This window comes from Mandrillus leucophaeus, unplaced genomic scaffold, assembly GCF_000951045.1.
Source record: "Mandrillus leucophaeus isolate KB7577 unplaced genomic scaffold, Mleu.le_1.0 Scaffold848, whole genome shotgun sequence".
NCBI classification, from domain to species: domain Eukaryota; kingdom Metazoa; phylum Chordata; class Mammalia; order Primates; family Cercopithecidae; genus Mandrillus; species Mandrillus leucophaeus.
The window spans coordinates 570,727-584,819 of record NW_012109230.1 but is presented as its reverse complement, the minus strand read 5'-3'; the positions used below and the strand labels follow the sequence as shown (position 1 = coordinate 584,819).

Sequence of the window (14,093 nt, the reverse complement as noted above, 5' to 3'; positions counted from 1 at the left end):
CCCTTCTCTCCATGTCTCTACCCTCTCTTTTCTCTCCACTTTCCTGGGGGAGCAAGCACCCCTCATCCCTTCTCTCCATGTCTCTACCCTCTCTTTTCTCTCCACTTTCCTGGGGGGCAAGCACCCCCCCATCCCTTCTCTCCCTGTCTCTACCCTCTCTTTTCTCTGGGCTTGCCTCCTTCACTATGGGCAACCTTCCACCTTTCATTCCTCCCTCTTCTTGCTTAGCCTATGTTCTCAAGAACTTAAAACCTCTTCAACTCACACATGACCTAAAACCTAAACACCTTATTTTCTTCTGTAATGCCACTTAATCCCAATACAAACTCGACAATGGTTCCAAATAGCCAGAAGATGGCACTTTCGATTTCGCCATCCTACAAGATCTAGATAATTCTTGTTGTAAAATGGGCAAATGGTCTGAGGTGCCTGACGTCCAGCCATTCTTTTACACATTGGTCCCTCCCTAGTCTCTGTTTCCAATGCATCTCATCCCAAATTTTCCTTCTTTCCCTCCTGCCTGTCCCCTCAGTCCCAACCCCAAGTGTTGCTGAGTCTTTCCGATCTTCCTTTTCTACCAACCCATCTGACTTCTCCCCTTATCCCCAGACTGCTCCTCAGGTCGCTCCCCAGCCAGGCTGAATCAGGCTCCAATTCGTCCTCAGCTTCTGCTCCTCCACCCTGTAATCCTTCTATCACCTCCTCTCCCCACACCCAGTCCAGCTTACAGTTTCATTCCATGACTGGCCCTCCCCAACCTGCCCAACAATTTCCTCTTAAAAAGGTGGCTGGAGCTAAAGGCATAGTCAAGGTTAATGCCCTTTTTCTTTATCCGACCTCTCCAAAATCAGTTGGCATTTAGGCTCTTTTTCATCAAATATAAAAACCCACCCCAGTTTATGGCTCATTTGGCAGCAACCCTGAGATGCTTTACAACCCTAGACCCTAAATGATCAGAAGGCCATCTTATTCTCAATATGCATTTTATCACCCAGTCAGCCCCTGACATTAGAAAAAAGCTTCAAAAATTAGAATCTGGCCCTCAAACCTCACAACAGGAATTAATCAACCTTGCCTTCAAAGTGTACAATAATAGAGAGGAGGCAGCCAGAAGGCAGTGCATTTCTAAGTTAAAATTACTTGCCTCTGCTGTAAGATAAAACCCAGCTGCATCTCCAGCACACAAGAACTTCAAAACGCCTGAACCACAGTGGCCAGGCATTCTTCCAGGACCGCCCACCCCAGGATCTTGCTTCAAGTGCCAGAAATCTGGCCACTGGGCCAAGTATTGCCCACAGCCTGGGAATCCTCCTAAGCCATGTCCCATCTGTGCAGGACCCCACTGGAAATCAGACTGTCCAACTTGCCCAGCAGCCACTCCCAGAGCCCCTGGAACTCTGGCCCAAGGCTCTCTGGCTGACTTCTTCCCAGATCTTCTCGGCTTAGCGGCTGAAGACTGATGCTGCCCCATCGCCTCGGAAGCCTCCTGGACAATCACAGATGCTTTAGGTAACTCTTACAGTGGAGGGTAAGTCCATCCCCTTCTTAATCAATACGGAGGCCACCAACTCCACATTACCTTCTTTTCAAGGGCCTGTTTCCTTTGCCTCCATAACTATTGTGGGTATTGATGGCCAGGCTTCCAACTCTGGTGCCAACTTGGACAATATTCTTTTATGCACTCCTTTTTAGTCCTTTTGGGACTCCCCACCTGCCCAGTTGCCTTATTAGGTCTAGGCATTTTAACTAAATTATGTGCATCCCTGACTATTCTTAGGCTACAGCCACATCTTGTTGCCACCCTTTTCCCCAGTTCAAAGCCTCCTTCACATCCTCCCCTTGTATCTCCCCACCTTAATCCACAGGTATGGGACACCTCTACTCCCTCCTTGGTGACTGATCATGCACCCCTTACCATCCCATTAAAACCTAATCACCCTACCCGGCTCAACACCAATATCCCATCCCACAGCATGTTTTAAAAGGATTAAAGCCTGTTATCACTTGCCTGTTACAGCATGGCCTTTTAAAGTCTATAAACTCTCCTTACAATTCCCCCATTTTACCTGTCCAAAAACCAGACAAGCCTTATAGGTTAGTTCAGGATCTGCACCTTATCAATCAAATTGTTTTGCCTATTCACCCCATGGTGCCAAACCCATATACTTTCCTGTCCTCAATACCTCCCTCCACAACCCATTATTCTGCTCTGGATCTCAAACATGCTTTCTTTGCTATTCCTTTGCACCCTTCATCCCAGCCTCTCTTTGCTTTCACTTGGACTGACCCTGACACCCATCAGGCTCAGCAAATTACCTGGGCTGTACTGCCACAAGGCTTCACAGACAGCCCCCATTACTTCAGTCAAGCCCAAATTTCTTCCTCATCTGTTACCTATCTTGACATAATTCTTCATAAAAACACATGTGCTCTCCCTGCTGATCATGTCCAGCTAATCTCCCAAACCCCAACCCCTTCTACAAAACAACTCCTTTCCTTCCTAGGCATGGTTAGATACTCTACTTTTGGATACCTAGTTTTACCATCCTGACTAAACCATTATATAAACTCACAAAAGCAACCCTAGCTGACCCCATAGATCCTAAAACTTTTGCCGCTCCTCTTTCTGTTCCTTAAAAACAGCCCTAGAAGCTGCTCCCACACTAGCTTTCCCTAACTCATCCCAACCTTTTTTCATTACACACGGCTGAAGTGCAGGGCTGTGTGGGTGGAATTCTTACACAAGAGCTGGGACCACACCCTGTAGCCTTTCTGTCCAAACAACTTGACCTTACTGTTTTAGCCTAGCCCTCATGTCTGCGTGCGGTGGCTACCGCTGCTTTAATACTTTTAGAGGCCCTCAAAATCACAAACTGTGCTCAACTCACTCTCTACAGTTCTCATAACTTCCAAAATCTATTTTCTTCCCCACACTTGATGCATATACTTTCTGCCCCCCTGCACTACCTCTCAGCAAGCCGAACTCATTGTCTTAACTCCAGCCCTCACTCTTGCAAAGGAATTACATGTCAATATTTATACTGACTCTAAATATGCTTTCCATATCCTGCACCACCATACTTATATGTGCTGAAAGCGGTATCCTCACTACACAAGGGTCCTCCATCATTAATGCCTCTTTAATAAAAATTCTTCTCAAGGTCGCTTTACTTCTGAAGGAAGATGAAGTCATTCGCTGCAAGTGCCATCAAAAGGCATCAGATCGCATTGCTCAAGGCAATGCTTATGCTGATAAGGTAGCTAAAGAAGCAGCTAGCTTCCAACTTCTGTCCCTCTAGGCCAGTTTTTCTCCTTCTTGTCAGTCCCTCCCACCTACTCCCCCACTGAAACTTCCACCTATCAATCTCTTTCCACACAAGGCAAATGGTTCTTACACCAAGGAAAATATCTCCTTCCAACCTCACAGGCCCATCCTATTCTGTCGTCATTTCATAACCTTTTCCATGTAGGTTACAAGCCACTAGCTTGCCTCTTAGAATCTCTCATTTTCTTTCCATCATGGAAATCTATCCTCAAGGAGATCACTTCTCAGTGTTCCATCTGCTATTCTACTACTCCTCGGGGATTGTTCAGGCCCCCTCCCTTACCTACACATCAAGCTTGGGGATTTGTCCCTGCCCAGGACTGGCAAATTGACTTTACTCACGTGCCCTGAGTCAGGAAACTAAAATCCCTCTTGGTCTGGGTAGACACTTTCACTGGATGGGTAGAGGCCTTTCCCACAGGATCTGAAAAGGCCACCATGGTCATTTCTTCCCTTCTGTCAGACATAATTCCTTGATTTGGCCTTCCTACCTCTATACAGTCTGATAACAGGCCGGCCTTTATTAGTCAAATCACCCAAGCAGTTTCTCAGGCTCTTGGTATTCAGTGAAACCTTCATATCCCTTACCATCCTCAATCTTCAGGAAAGGTAAAACGGACTAATGGTCTTTTAAAAACACAGCTCACCAAGCTCAGGCTCCAACTTTAAAAAAAAAAAAAAAAAAGACTTTTGTCAAAAATAGAGCCCAAAAACTCACCAACCAAACAAGTAATTACACTGAACCCCCTTGGGCACTCTCTGATTGGATGTCATGGGTCCTCCCAATTCTTAGTTCTTTAATACCTGTTTTTCTCCTTTTCTTATTCGGACCTTGTGTCTTCTGTGTAGGTTTTCAATTTATACAAAACTGCATCCAGACCATCACCAATCATTCTATATGACAAATGCTCCTTTTAACAACTCCGCAATATCACCCCTTATCACAAAATCTTCCTTCAGATTAATCTCTCCCACTCTAGGTTCCCACGCTGCCCCTAATCCTGCTCAAAGCAGTCATGAGAAACATCGCCCATTATCTCTCCATACCACCCCCAAAATTTTTGCTGCCCCAACACTTCAACACTATTTTATGTTATTTTTCTTATTAATATAAGAAGACAGGAATGTCAGGCCTCTGAGTCCAAGCTAAGCCATCATATCCCCTGTGACCTACATCTAGATGGCCTGAAGTAATTGAATAATCACAAAAGAAGTGAAAATGGCCTATTCCTGCCTTAACTGATGACATTACCTTGTGAAATTCCTTCTCCTGCTCATCCTGGCTCAAAAGCTCCCCCACTGAGCACCTTGTGTCCCCTGCCCCTGCCAGCCAGATAACAACTCCTTTGACTGTAATTTTCCATTACCTACCCAAATTCTATAAAACAGCCCCATCCCCATCTCCCTTCACTGACTCTTTTCGGACTCAGCCTGCCTGCACCCAGGTGATTAAAAAGCTTTGTTGCTCACACAAAGCCTGTTTGGTGGTCTCTTCACAGGGATGTGTGTGAAAGAGAAAACCCAGAAATCTGGCATGCCGGCAAAAGGATAAGAATTTCTTATGAGTCAGTCTCTGGGCTCTTTCTCTCTCTCTGCAAACTGGTTAAATATAAAGTAAAAGTCACTGTATATTTCCTCTGTAAAATTTTAAATTAATTGGTTTAATAAGAGCTTAGGTCAAATATTTTGTCAGAAAAATAGAAAGTGTAATGCCTTTTAGTTCCCGTGACTTTAGCAATATTTGCGAAATAAAGACAGTTTTCAAGATTATTGGAAAAATACAATTGTCTTCAAAATGTAAACATGTGGTGTACATTATGTTCAAATACTAGGTTTGCTAAATCCTCTAACGTGATAAACTGCTTCTTTGGCTTTTGAAAATTGTTGAACTTGACTGCTTTCCAGCTAGGTAAGGCCTGGGGACATGTGGAGTTGGCCATGCCCCTAGCTGTGCTGGAAGTGGTCAAACCTTATCAGAACTTAACTTACCAGTTGTTTTTTTTTTTTTTTTTTTTAAGACAGAGTCTCGCTCTGTCCCCCAGGCTGGAGTGCAGTGGTGCAATCTCAGCTCACCCACAGTCTCCATCTCCCAGTTTCAAGCAATTCTCTGCCCCAGCCTCCCGAGTAGCTGGAATTACAGACACCTGCCACCACACCTGGCTAACTTTTTTTTTTTTTTTTTTTTTGTATTTTTAGTAGAGACGGGGTTTCACCATCTTGCCTAGGCTGGTCTTGAACTCCTGACCTCATGATCCACCTGCCTTGGCCTCCCAAAGTGCTGGGATTACAGGCGTGAGCCACCTTACCTGGGCTAACTTACCAGGGTTTATATTAAAATTCGCCATTATAGGCCAGTCGTGGTGGCTCACACCTGTAATCCCAGCATTTGGGGAGGCTGAGTTGGGTGGATCACCTAAGGTCAGGAGTTCAAGACTAGCCTGACCAACATGGTGAAACCCTATCTCTAGTAAAAATACAAAATTAGTTGGGCATGGTGGCGCATGCCTGTAATCCCAGCTACTGGGGAGGCTGAGGCAGAAGAATCATTTGAACTCAGGAGGCAGAGGTTGCAGTGAGCCGAGATCATGCCATTGCACTCCAACCTGGGCAATCAGAGTGAAACTTTGCCTCAAAAAAAACAAATTCGCCATTATAACATGGAATTAAGACTACTGGAAACAGTTTTACATGCAAGACGTATAAGAACAGTAGAACGTGTTGGGTTGGGTTTTTGTTTTGTTTTGCTTTTTTTGTTTGTTTGTTTGTCTTGTAGAAGGTTATAAGAAGTTTTTGCTTCTTTAAAATTTCCAAGTCATCATTTTGGCAAAATAAATAATTTATGGTAATCTGGAATTCCAAAATCAAACTTCAGTTTCAAGATTGTCTTTCCTAATGCCTGGCTTCCTGGATGAATCAGAGGGCCCCTGAAAACACCCAGAAAAGAGGTAAACAGGATTATTTGACATGTTTAGTCACAGGGAATTGCCAAAATGATGTTTAACCTTCTTTAGATTTTTGTGAATAATACTAATATATATTCCAAAATTGTATGGGATTTCTAAAATTCTAATATCTAAGTATATGTTACCAATCACAATTATAGCTATTATGTTAAGTTATTGTAAACACAGAAATGACCAAATTTCCTTGTATAAAGCTACTAACCCACGTAAAACAAACAAACAAAAAAATTAACTACATATCAAGAACAGACTTTCGTGTTAAACCAGCTAATACTGAAATTGTTTAAAATAGTTTAGTTTATAATCTGTGGCTTTGCAGACGCCGTCACTGCCACCAGGAACCCTGTACTATCAGCCATGGTCAACCCCACCGTGTTCTTCGATATTGCTGTCACAGCGAGCCCTTGGGCCGCGTCTTCTTCGAGCTGTTTGCAGACAAGATTCCCAAAACAGCAGAAAACTTTCGTGCTCTGAGCACTGGAGAGAAAGGATTTGGTTATAATGATTCCTACTTTCACAGAATTATTCCAGGGTTTATGTGTCAGGGTGGTGACTTCACATGCCATAATGGCACTGGTGGCAATGAGGAAAGAGAGAGACCCTCTCATATTGTTTTATATTGTTTTATACTTAGTACCTGTTTTAAGAAAAAACAAGGAAGTGCAACCAAAGACAGGCAGCCCAGCACCAGGCCCAAAACCCAGCCTGAGCCTGCCTGGCCTAAACCTAGTAGTTAAAAATCAACTCATAACTTAGAAACCGATGTTATTCATAGATTCCAGGCATTGTATAGAAGGACATTGTGAAACTCCCTGTCCTGTTCTGTTTCTCTCTGACTATCAGTGCATGAAACCCCTGTCACATATCCCCTAGATTGCTCAATCACCACCCTTTCATATGAAATCTTTAGTGTTGTGAGCCCTTAAAAGGGACAGAAATTGTGCACTCGGGGAGCTCAGATTTTAAGGCAGTAGCTTGCCGATGCTCCCAGCTGAATAAAGCCCTTCCTTTACAACTCGGTGTCTGAGAGGTGTTGTCTGCGGCTTGTCCTGCTACAGCAAGTCCATCTGCAGGGAGAAATTTGATGATGAGAACTTCATCCTAAAGCGTACAGGTCCTGGCATCTTGTCCACGGCAAGTGCTGGATCCAACACAAACGGTTCCCAGTTTTTCATCTGCACTGCCAAGACTGAGTGGTTGGATGGCAAGCATGTGGTCTTTGGCAAGGTGAAAGAAGTATGAATATTGTGGAGGCCATGGAGCACTTTGGATCCAAGAATGGCAAGACCAGGAAGAAGATCAGCATTGTTGACTGCAGACAACTCTAATAAGTTTGACTTACATTTTGTCTTAACCACCAGACCATTCCTTCTGTAGCTCAGGACAGCACCCTCCACCCCATTTGCTCACAGTATCCTAGTATCTTTGTGCTCTACTGCAGTTCCCTTCCATGCCTAGCTGGACTGCAGAGTTGAGTTAAAGTTTATGACTATGAAATAAAAACTAAATAACCACAACAGAAAATTGTTTATAACCAATGCTTGATCCCATATTCCCGGGAAAACAAAGCTTCAGGTACATTTGGTCATCTGGTCAGCCATTTAGACGTTTTATAAAGGGATTTCATTCCATTGTTATTTTCCATGCATGTTTTCTGGTTGTAGAAAAGCTTTCCCATGCAAGAGGGCTGATGTTATAACAGTAGATTATTATGCTACAGTGTATTTTCACCAGATTAAAAAAACCTTCTTATGGTTTGAATCTTCTGGAAACATCAGAGAAAGACTGTCCTTGCCATCTATACTATAGCAAAACTTCAGGACCTTGAACTTTCGGTTCATAACCTCACAACTGAGAAGGGTTCCTCCATGCTCTTGGAGTTGTGCACCCATTGGGACTCTCAAGGTTAAACTAACCAGGGAAATTTCTCCCAAGAAGAAGATGGCATCATTGATGTGAACAGCTTTTCCCAAATTCACAGATTAAGACTTCTACTGTCATGAAACTCTTATCTTTGAGTATTTTTTCTTGCTTATGCCTTCTACAAACAATAGGAGTGGAAAAGGGGTCTGTTATGTGCACTTATGGGGTACACTTTTATTTGTGAAGGAGTTTGCAGCCAGCCTTATACATGGATAAAGGATAAAGGCCCAATGTGGGTAAGAAACTTTAATGGTACAAGCATTAGCTCATAATCAGTCAAAAACAAAAAATTGATTCACTCCACATAACCCACATCGTGGGTTAAAGAGCACATCGCCAGAAGTCCTTCACTCTTCTAAAAGGGCATCATTTGTTAGGTCCTTTTTCCACGGTTTAAAGTAAAAGAAGCAATGATTAGAAATGCATCCTTCATGATAGGTTCTATAGCAAATTCTACTCTAAAGGCTACAGACCCTAAATTCTCTTGTGAAAGTTATAATAGAACTGGCTAAACAGAGAAGTATCTGTGCAGCTGCTGGCACTTGTGATCTATAGAGAAATACATCAAATGAAGATTATAGAAATTCAGTGGTAGGAGATTTACCGTGATCCCCAATAGGTAGGGACTATGCCCCAAGCCGGCATGAAGCAGTTACAGAAAAAAGACCATCGGTCCCTCTGCCTCCCATAAAGATTTATGGGGATCACATCTCTTGAAGGGGCAGATGAGGCAGGAAAATAGGGTCGGGAGACAGGGAACCTAAGATCGATTCACACTTCAGCTATAACAGGAAATATCCTCTCCATAGGGCGTGTGACTATGTAACTTGAATACTTCATCCTCTCCATTTACATAAGGTGTATCTGAAGTAGCCAATGGAATCCTCTAGGGGGTAAACACCCCACAATTCTGTAACAGGGCCTTTGAGCCCCTACGCTCCGCCTGCTCCCACACTGTGGCATATAAGTTCATTTTCAGTAAATCCCTTCATTCCTTCCTTACGTTGTGCATTTTGTCAAGACACCAAGAACCTGCACGCCCTCCACCGGTAACAAAAGAGTTTAATAAAATAAGGAGTTGCTACTGAGGGTCTAGGAAGTGGTGAAAAGGGAAGAGAGGAGGAAGCAAGGATAACTAGAGATCTACGTGAAGTGAGCACGGGACAGAAGCACCAATAGGCCTAGGAGAGATGGGGAGGAAGGTGGCTGGGGAGCAACCTCCCAAGCCCAGCACTCAACCTTGAATAGGGTGGGGTGCGGGGTAGAAGGAGCTCTCTGCCACCAACCAGCTATCAAAAGGGGCAGTCTGGACTTTAAAGGAGTTGTGAGAGAGGGAGGGAGGGAGCAGCTGAAGCCCCAACACAAACTAGCCTGCCCTCCCACCCACCGCCAGCCCAGTCATCAAGCCAGCCAACACATATACGCTTCCCCTTCGTGATTGACCCATTAGAATGCTCTGAGTTGTAAAGGCCTTCCACTTAGAGGAAAACGTACTGTCCCTCCAGTCTCCCCTCCCAGCCCCCAACCACCCCTACGCCACCTCCCTTCCCTCTCAAGGGGACTCTTAGCAAAGAACCCAGGTGTGGCTGAAAGGCTGCCCACCGTGGAAACAGCTGTAGCAGTTTTCCCAGGAAAAAGCCACAAGCCCTGGGGGCTCAGAGGCCCAAGGACAAAAAAAGGCCTTTCCTCCTAGCAGGAAGCCCGCCGATTCTTGGGAAAGGGAAGGAACAAACTCAGAGCCTCAGGGCCCAGGGTGAGATCAGCACTCCAGCAGGACAGGAATCTAGCTGGGTGACCTCTCTGAGCCTCAGTCTCCTCCTCTGACCATGGGGACAACAAACTTCGCTTGCAAGGTGTGCGGAAGGTAAGGATGTAGGAAGGCATTTAGTAGGGCTTGTTCTCTACCCACCTCTCTCCGAGAGTTTCAAAGGGAGTGGGATCTGGGGAAGGTTGAGGCCTCAGGCCTGGGAAGTAGGAACACTTTCCCTTATACCCACCACCATCCCAGGCCTGGAAGAAGTAAGATCAGAAGTTGGACGAGAGGTCCGGCCGCGCGGACGTCACCGTAGCTCGCCACTGTCGGCTCGGGTGGGCTCGGGTGGGCTCGCGTGAACGCAGCCAGCGAGGGCAGAGGCCAGCAGAGGCGGGGAGCAGGCCGAGCGGAGAAACGGAGAAACGTATCCTGGGTCGCTCCCTGCTTCGCCGCCGCCTCCTGGCAGGGCCAGCGGAGCCAGTGTTCCAGCGCCCCCCTAACACCTCAAAGCGCACGGAGTCCGTTTTGGAGACCTTGGCGGCAGGGTGAGGGGGACCTAGGAACCTGCGGTGGGGCCGCCGCGGGGCCGAGCGCCTAGACCTCGCCCTTAGGTAAACGGGGGCGGACCCGGGGGGTGGATGAGCTCGGGCTGCGTCGGGGTGAGGCGGAGGTGAGCGGCCAGCGAAGAGCGCAGGAGCGGGCCGGGGAGGACGCGAGGGCGGACCCAGTTTCGGAATAGCGCGGCCCGGGCGGCATCGTGCGCTGGGAGGAATGCTGGGGCTGTCGCTAGCACCAAACTTGACCACGCTGAGACCTTTTCCTTCTGCTCTGAACTTCAAATTTCCCTCCCCCTTATTTATTTTTATTTATTTATTTATTTATTTATTTATTTATTTTGAGACGGAATTTCGCTTTTGTTGCCCAGGGCTGGAGTGCAGTGACATGATCTCGGCTCACTGCAACCTCCACCTCCTGGGTTCGAGCAATTGTCCTGCCTCAGCCTCCCCAGTAGCTGGGATTACAGACCCCCGCCACCATGCCCAGCTAAATTTTTTTATTTTTATTATTTATTTATTTATTTATTTTTGTAGTAGAGACAGGGTTTCACCATGTTGGCCAGGCTGCTCTCGAACTCCTGTCCTCAAGTGATCCGCCTGCCTCAGCCTCCCAAAGTGCTGGGATTACAAGCGTGAGCCACCGCACCCGGCTCTCCCCCAATTTTTAAAACTCGCTGGCTGGGCTGACAGCTAGGGCCAGGAGTTCAAAACTCAGCCTCACCAGTCGCCCCTCCTCAGACGGAGGAGGTTGTTTTGTTTTGTTTGAGAAAGAATCTCACTCTGTGGCCCAGGCTGGATTGCAATGGCGGGATCTGGGCTCACTGCAACCTCTGCCTCCTGGGTTCAAGCCATTCTCCTGCTTCAGCCTCCCAAGTAGCTGGGATTACAGGCACCTGCCACACATCCAGCTAATTTTTGTATTTTTAGTAGAGACAGGGTTTCACCATGTTGGCCAGGCTGGTCTCAAACTCTTGATCTCAAGTGATCCGCCCACCTTGGCCTCCCAAAGTGCTGGGATTATGGGTGTGAGCCACCATGCCCGGCCAGACCTGGGGTTTAGATCCATTAAAGAGCTTCCTTACAGATGGCTGACAGTCTTGCCACCAATTATTTCAAAAATAGATGCCTGTTTTAGAGTACTTAAGACATTCACAGATTCAAATGTTGAATTTTTAAATATCGCCGATATATTTCTGTATTGTATTACAAAAAAAAAGAAAAGAAAGAAAAAGTCCCACAGGAGTTTGGAACCAGAGAACAGCCTGTTTGGGGAGTGGGGAGCACAGCAGGGCTCCTCCTCCCTGTTCCTTCAGCTCCCACCCTCTGCCAGACTTACCTGTAAATCGGGCCATACTTCTGGAAATTCTGGACATGGTGAAGGTGGACTTTGTGTGTGCCTGTCTCCCTCCAGAAATGGTACAGGTTTAGCCAGCCATTGTCACCAGGAGAGGGGATCTCATTGAAGGGGCGAGGACTGCGAGTGGAGATGCCAGCTCCCTCACTGGTGGGCACCCTGAGATGCCCCAGCCTCTCCTTGGGGGCACTCAGAAAGGTCTGGCAGCCTTTGACCAAGACTGAGCGTGCGGGAAGACCCTTGGCCAGCATGCTGTCCCCACAGCTGTGACTGTACCTGCTCCACTCCAGTGGGGACTGCGAGGATGACTGTAGCTCTGGGCCACCAGGGCCAAGATTATAACTACCATCTCAAGGCCATACCAGAAGCTGATAAAACATTCACGTCCTTCCTCCTCCTGCAGGCTCTAACCCACAGACAGCTCCTCCCCTACTCGATATGAAGGTTCAGTCTGGAATTTCTGCAGCATGAGATTCTCCAAATGACAGTGTCAGGCCTCTGAGCCCAAGCCAAGCCATCGCATCCCCTGTGACTTGCACGTATACACCCAGATGGCCTGAAGTAACTGAAGAATCACAAAAGAAGTGCAAATGCCCTGCCTCACCTTAACTGATGTCATTCCACCACAAAAGAAGTGAAAATGGCCGGTCCTCGCCTTAAGCAATATTATCTTGTGAGATTCCTTTTCCTGGCTCATCCTGGCTCAAAAATTTCCCCCACTGAGCACCTTGTGACCCCCACTCCTGCCCGCCAGAGAACAACCCCCCTTTGACTGTAATTTTCCTTTACCTACCCAAATCCTATAAAATGGCCCCACCCTTATCTCCCTTCACTGACTCTCTTTTCGGACTCAGCCTGCCTGCACCCAGGTGAAATAAACAGCCATGTTGCTCACACAAAGCCTGTTTGGTGGTCTCTTCACACGGACGCACATGACATTTTGGTGCCATGACTCGGATCAGGGGACCTCCCTTGGGAGATCAATCCCCTGTCATCCTGCTCTTTGCTGTGTGAGAAAGATCCACCTATGACCTCTGGTCCTCAGACCAGCCAGCCCAAGGAACATCTCATCAATTTTAAATCGGGTAAGTGGCCTCTTTTTACTCTCTTCTCCAACCTCTCTCACTATCCCTCGGCCTCTTTCTCCTTTCAATCTTGGCGCCACCTTTCAATCTCTCCCTTCTCTTAATTTCAATTCCTTTCATTTTCTGGTAGAGACAAAGGAGACACATTTTATCCGTGGACCCAGAACGCTGGTGCCGGTCACGGACTGGGGAAGGCAGCCTTCCCTTGGTGTTTAATCATTGCAGGGACGCCTCTCTGATTACTCACCCACATTTCAGTGGTGTCTGACCACGCTGCAGGGTCGCCTGCCTTGGTCCTTCACCCTTAGCGGCAAGTCCTGCTTTTCTGGGGGAGGGGCAAGCACCTAACCCCTACCCTCCTTGTCTCTATCCCTTCTCTGCTTTTCTGAGGGAGGGGCAAGCACCCCGACCCCTTCTCTGTTTCTACCCCTTCTCTGCTTTTCTGGGGGAGGGGCAAGCACCCCGACCCCTTCTGTTTCTACCCCTTCTCTGCTTTTCTGGGGGAGGGGCAACTACCCCGACCTCTTATTTTTGCACCCCCTCTTATTTTTGTGCCCTGACCTCTTATTTTTGCACCCCAATCCCTTAGTTCCACACCCCGACCCCTTTCCCACTTTTCTGGAGGGCAAGAACCCCCGAACTCCTTCTCTCCGTATCTCTATTCTCTCTTTTCTCTGGGCTTGCCTCCCTCACTGTGGGCAACCTGCCACCCTCCATTCCTCCTCCTTCTCCCTTAACCTGTGTTCTCAAGAACTTAACACCTCTTCAACTCACACCTGACCTAAAACCTAAACGCCTTATCTTCTGCAACACCGCTTGACCCCAATACAAACTTGACAATGGCTCTAAATAGCCAGAAAATGGCACTTTAGATTTTTCCATCCTACAAGACCTAAATAATTGTCGTAAAATGGGCAAATGGTCTGAGGTGCCTGACATCCAGGCATTCTTTTACACATCGGTCCCTCCCTAGTCTCTGTTCCCAATGCAACTCGTCCCAAATCTTCCTTCTTTCCCTCCCGCCTGTCCCCTCAGTCCCAACCCCAAGCATCGTTGAGTCTTTCTAAAAATCATCCTTTTCTACAGACCCATCTGACCTCTCTTCCCTCCTCACCAGGCCAAGCTAGGTCCCA

General features: G+C 46.9%; 1 protein-coding gene across 3 annotated transcripts in view; it reads right to left on the bottom strand.

Moving 5' to 3' along the window:
• LOC105530842 (cholesterol side-chain cleavage enzyme, mitochondrial) overlaps positions 1-12,281 on the bottom strand; it is a 29,739-nt gene extending 17,458 nt beyond the window's left edge. Inside the window, exon 1 of one of the 3 annotated variants that reach the window (XM_011968542.1) lies at positions 11,858-12,281. In XM_011968542.1, the coding sequence (XP_011823932.1) occupies positions 11,858-12,126 (269 nt within the window). In that variant the 5' untranslated portion in view covers positions 12,127-12,281. Of the gene's footprint in view, positions 1-10,275; positions 10,756-11,857 lie in introns of those variants that run through there. The other 2 variants (XM_011968543.1, XM_011968544.1) reach the window with 2 other exon arrangements.
• Positions 12,282-14,093: the final 1,812 nt, after the last annotated feature.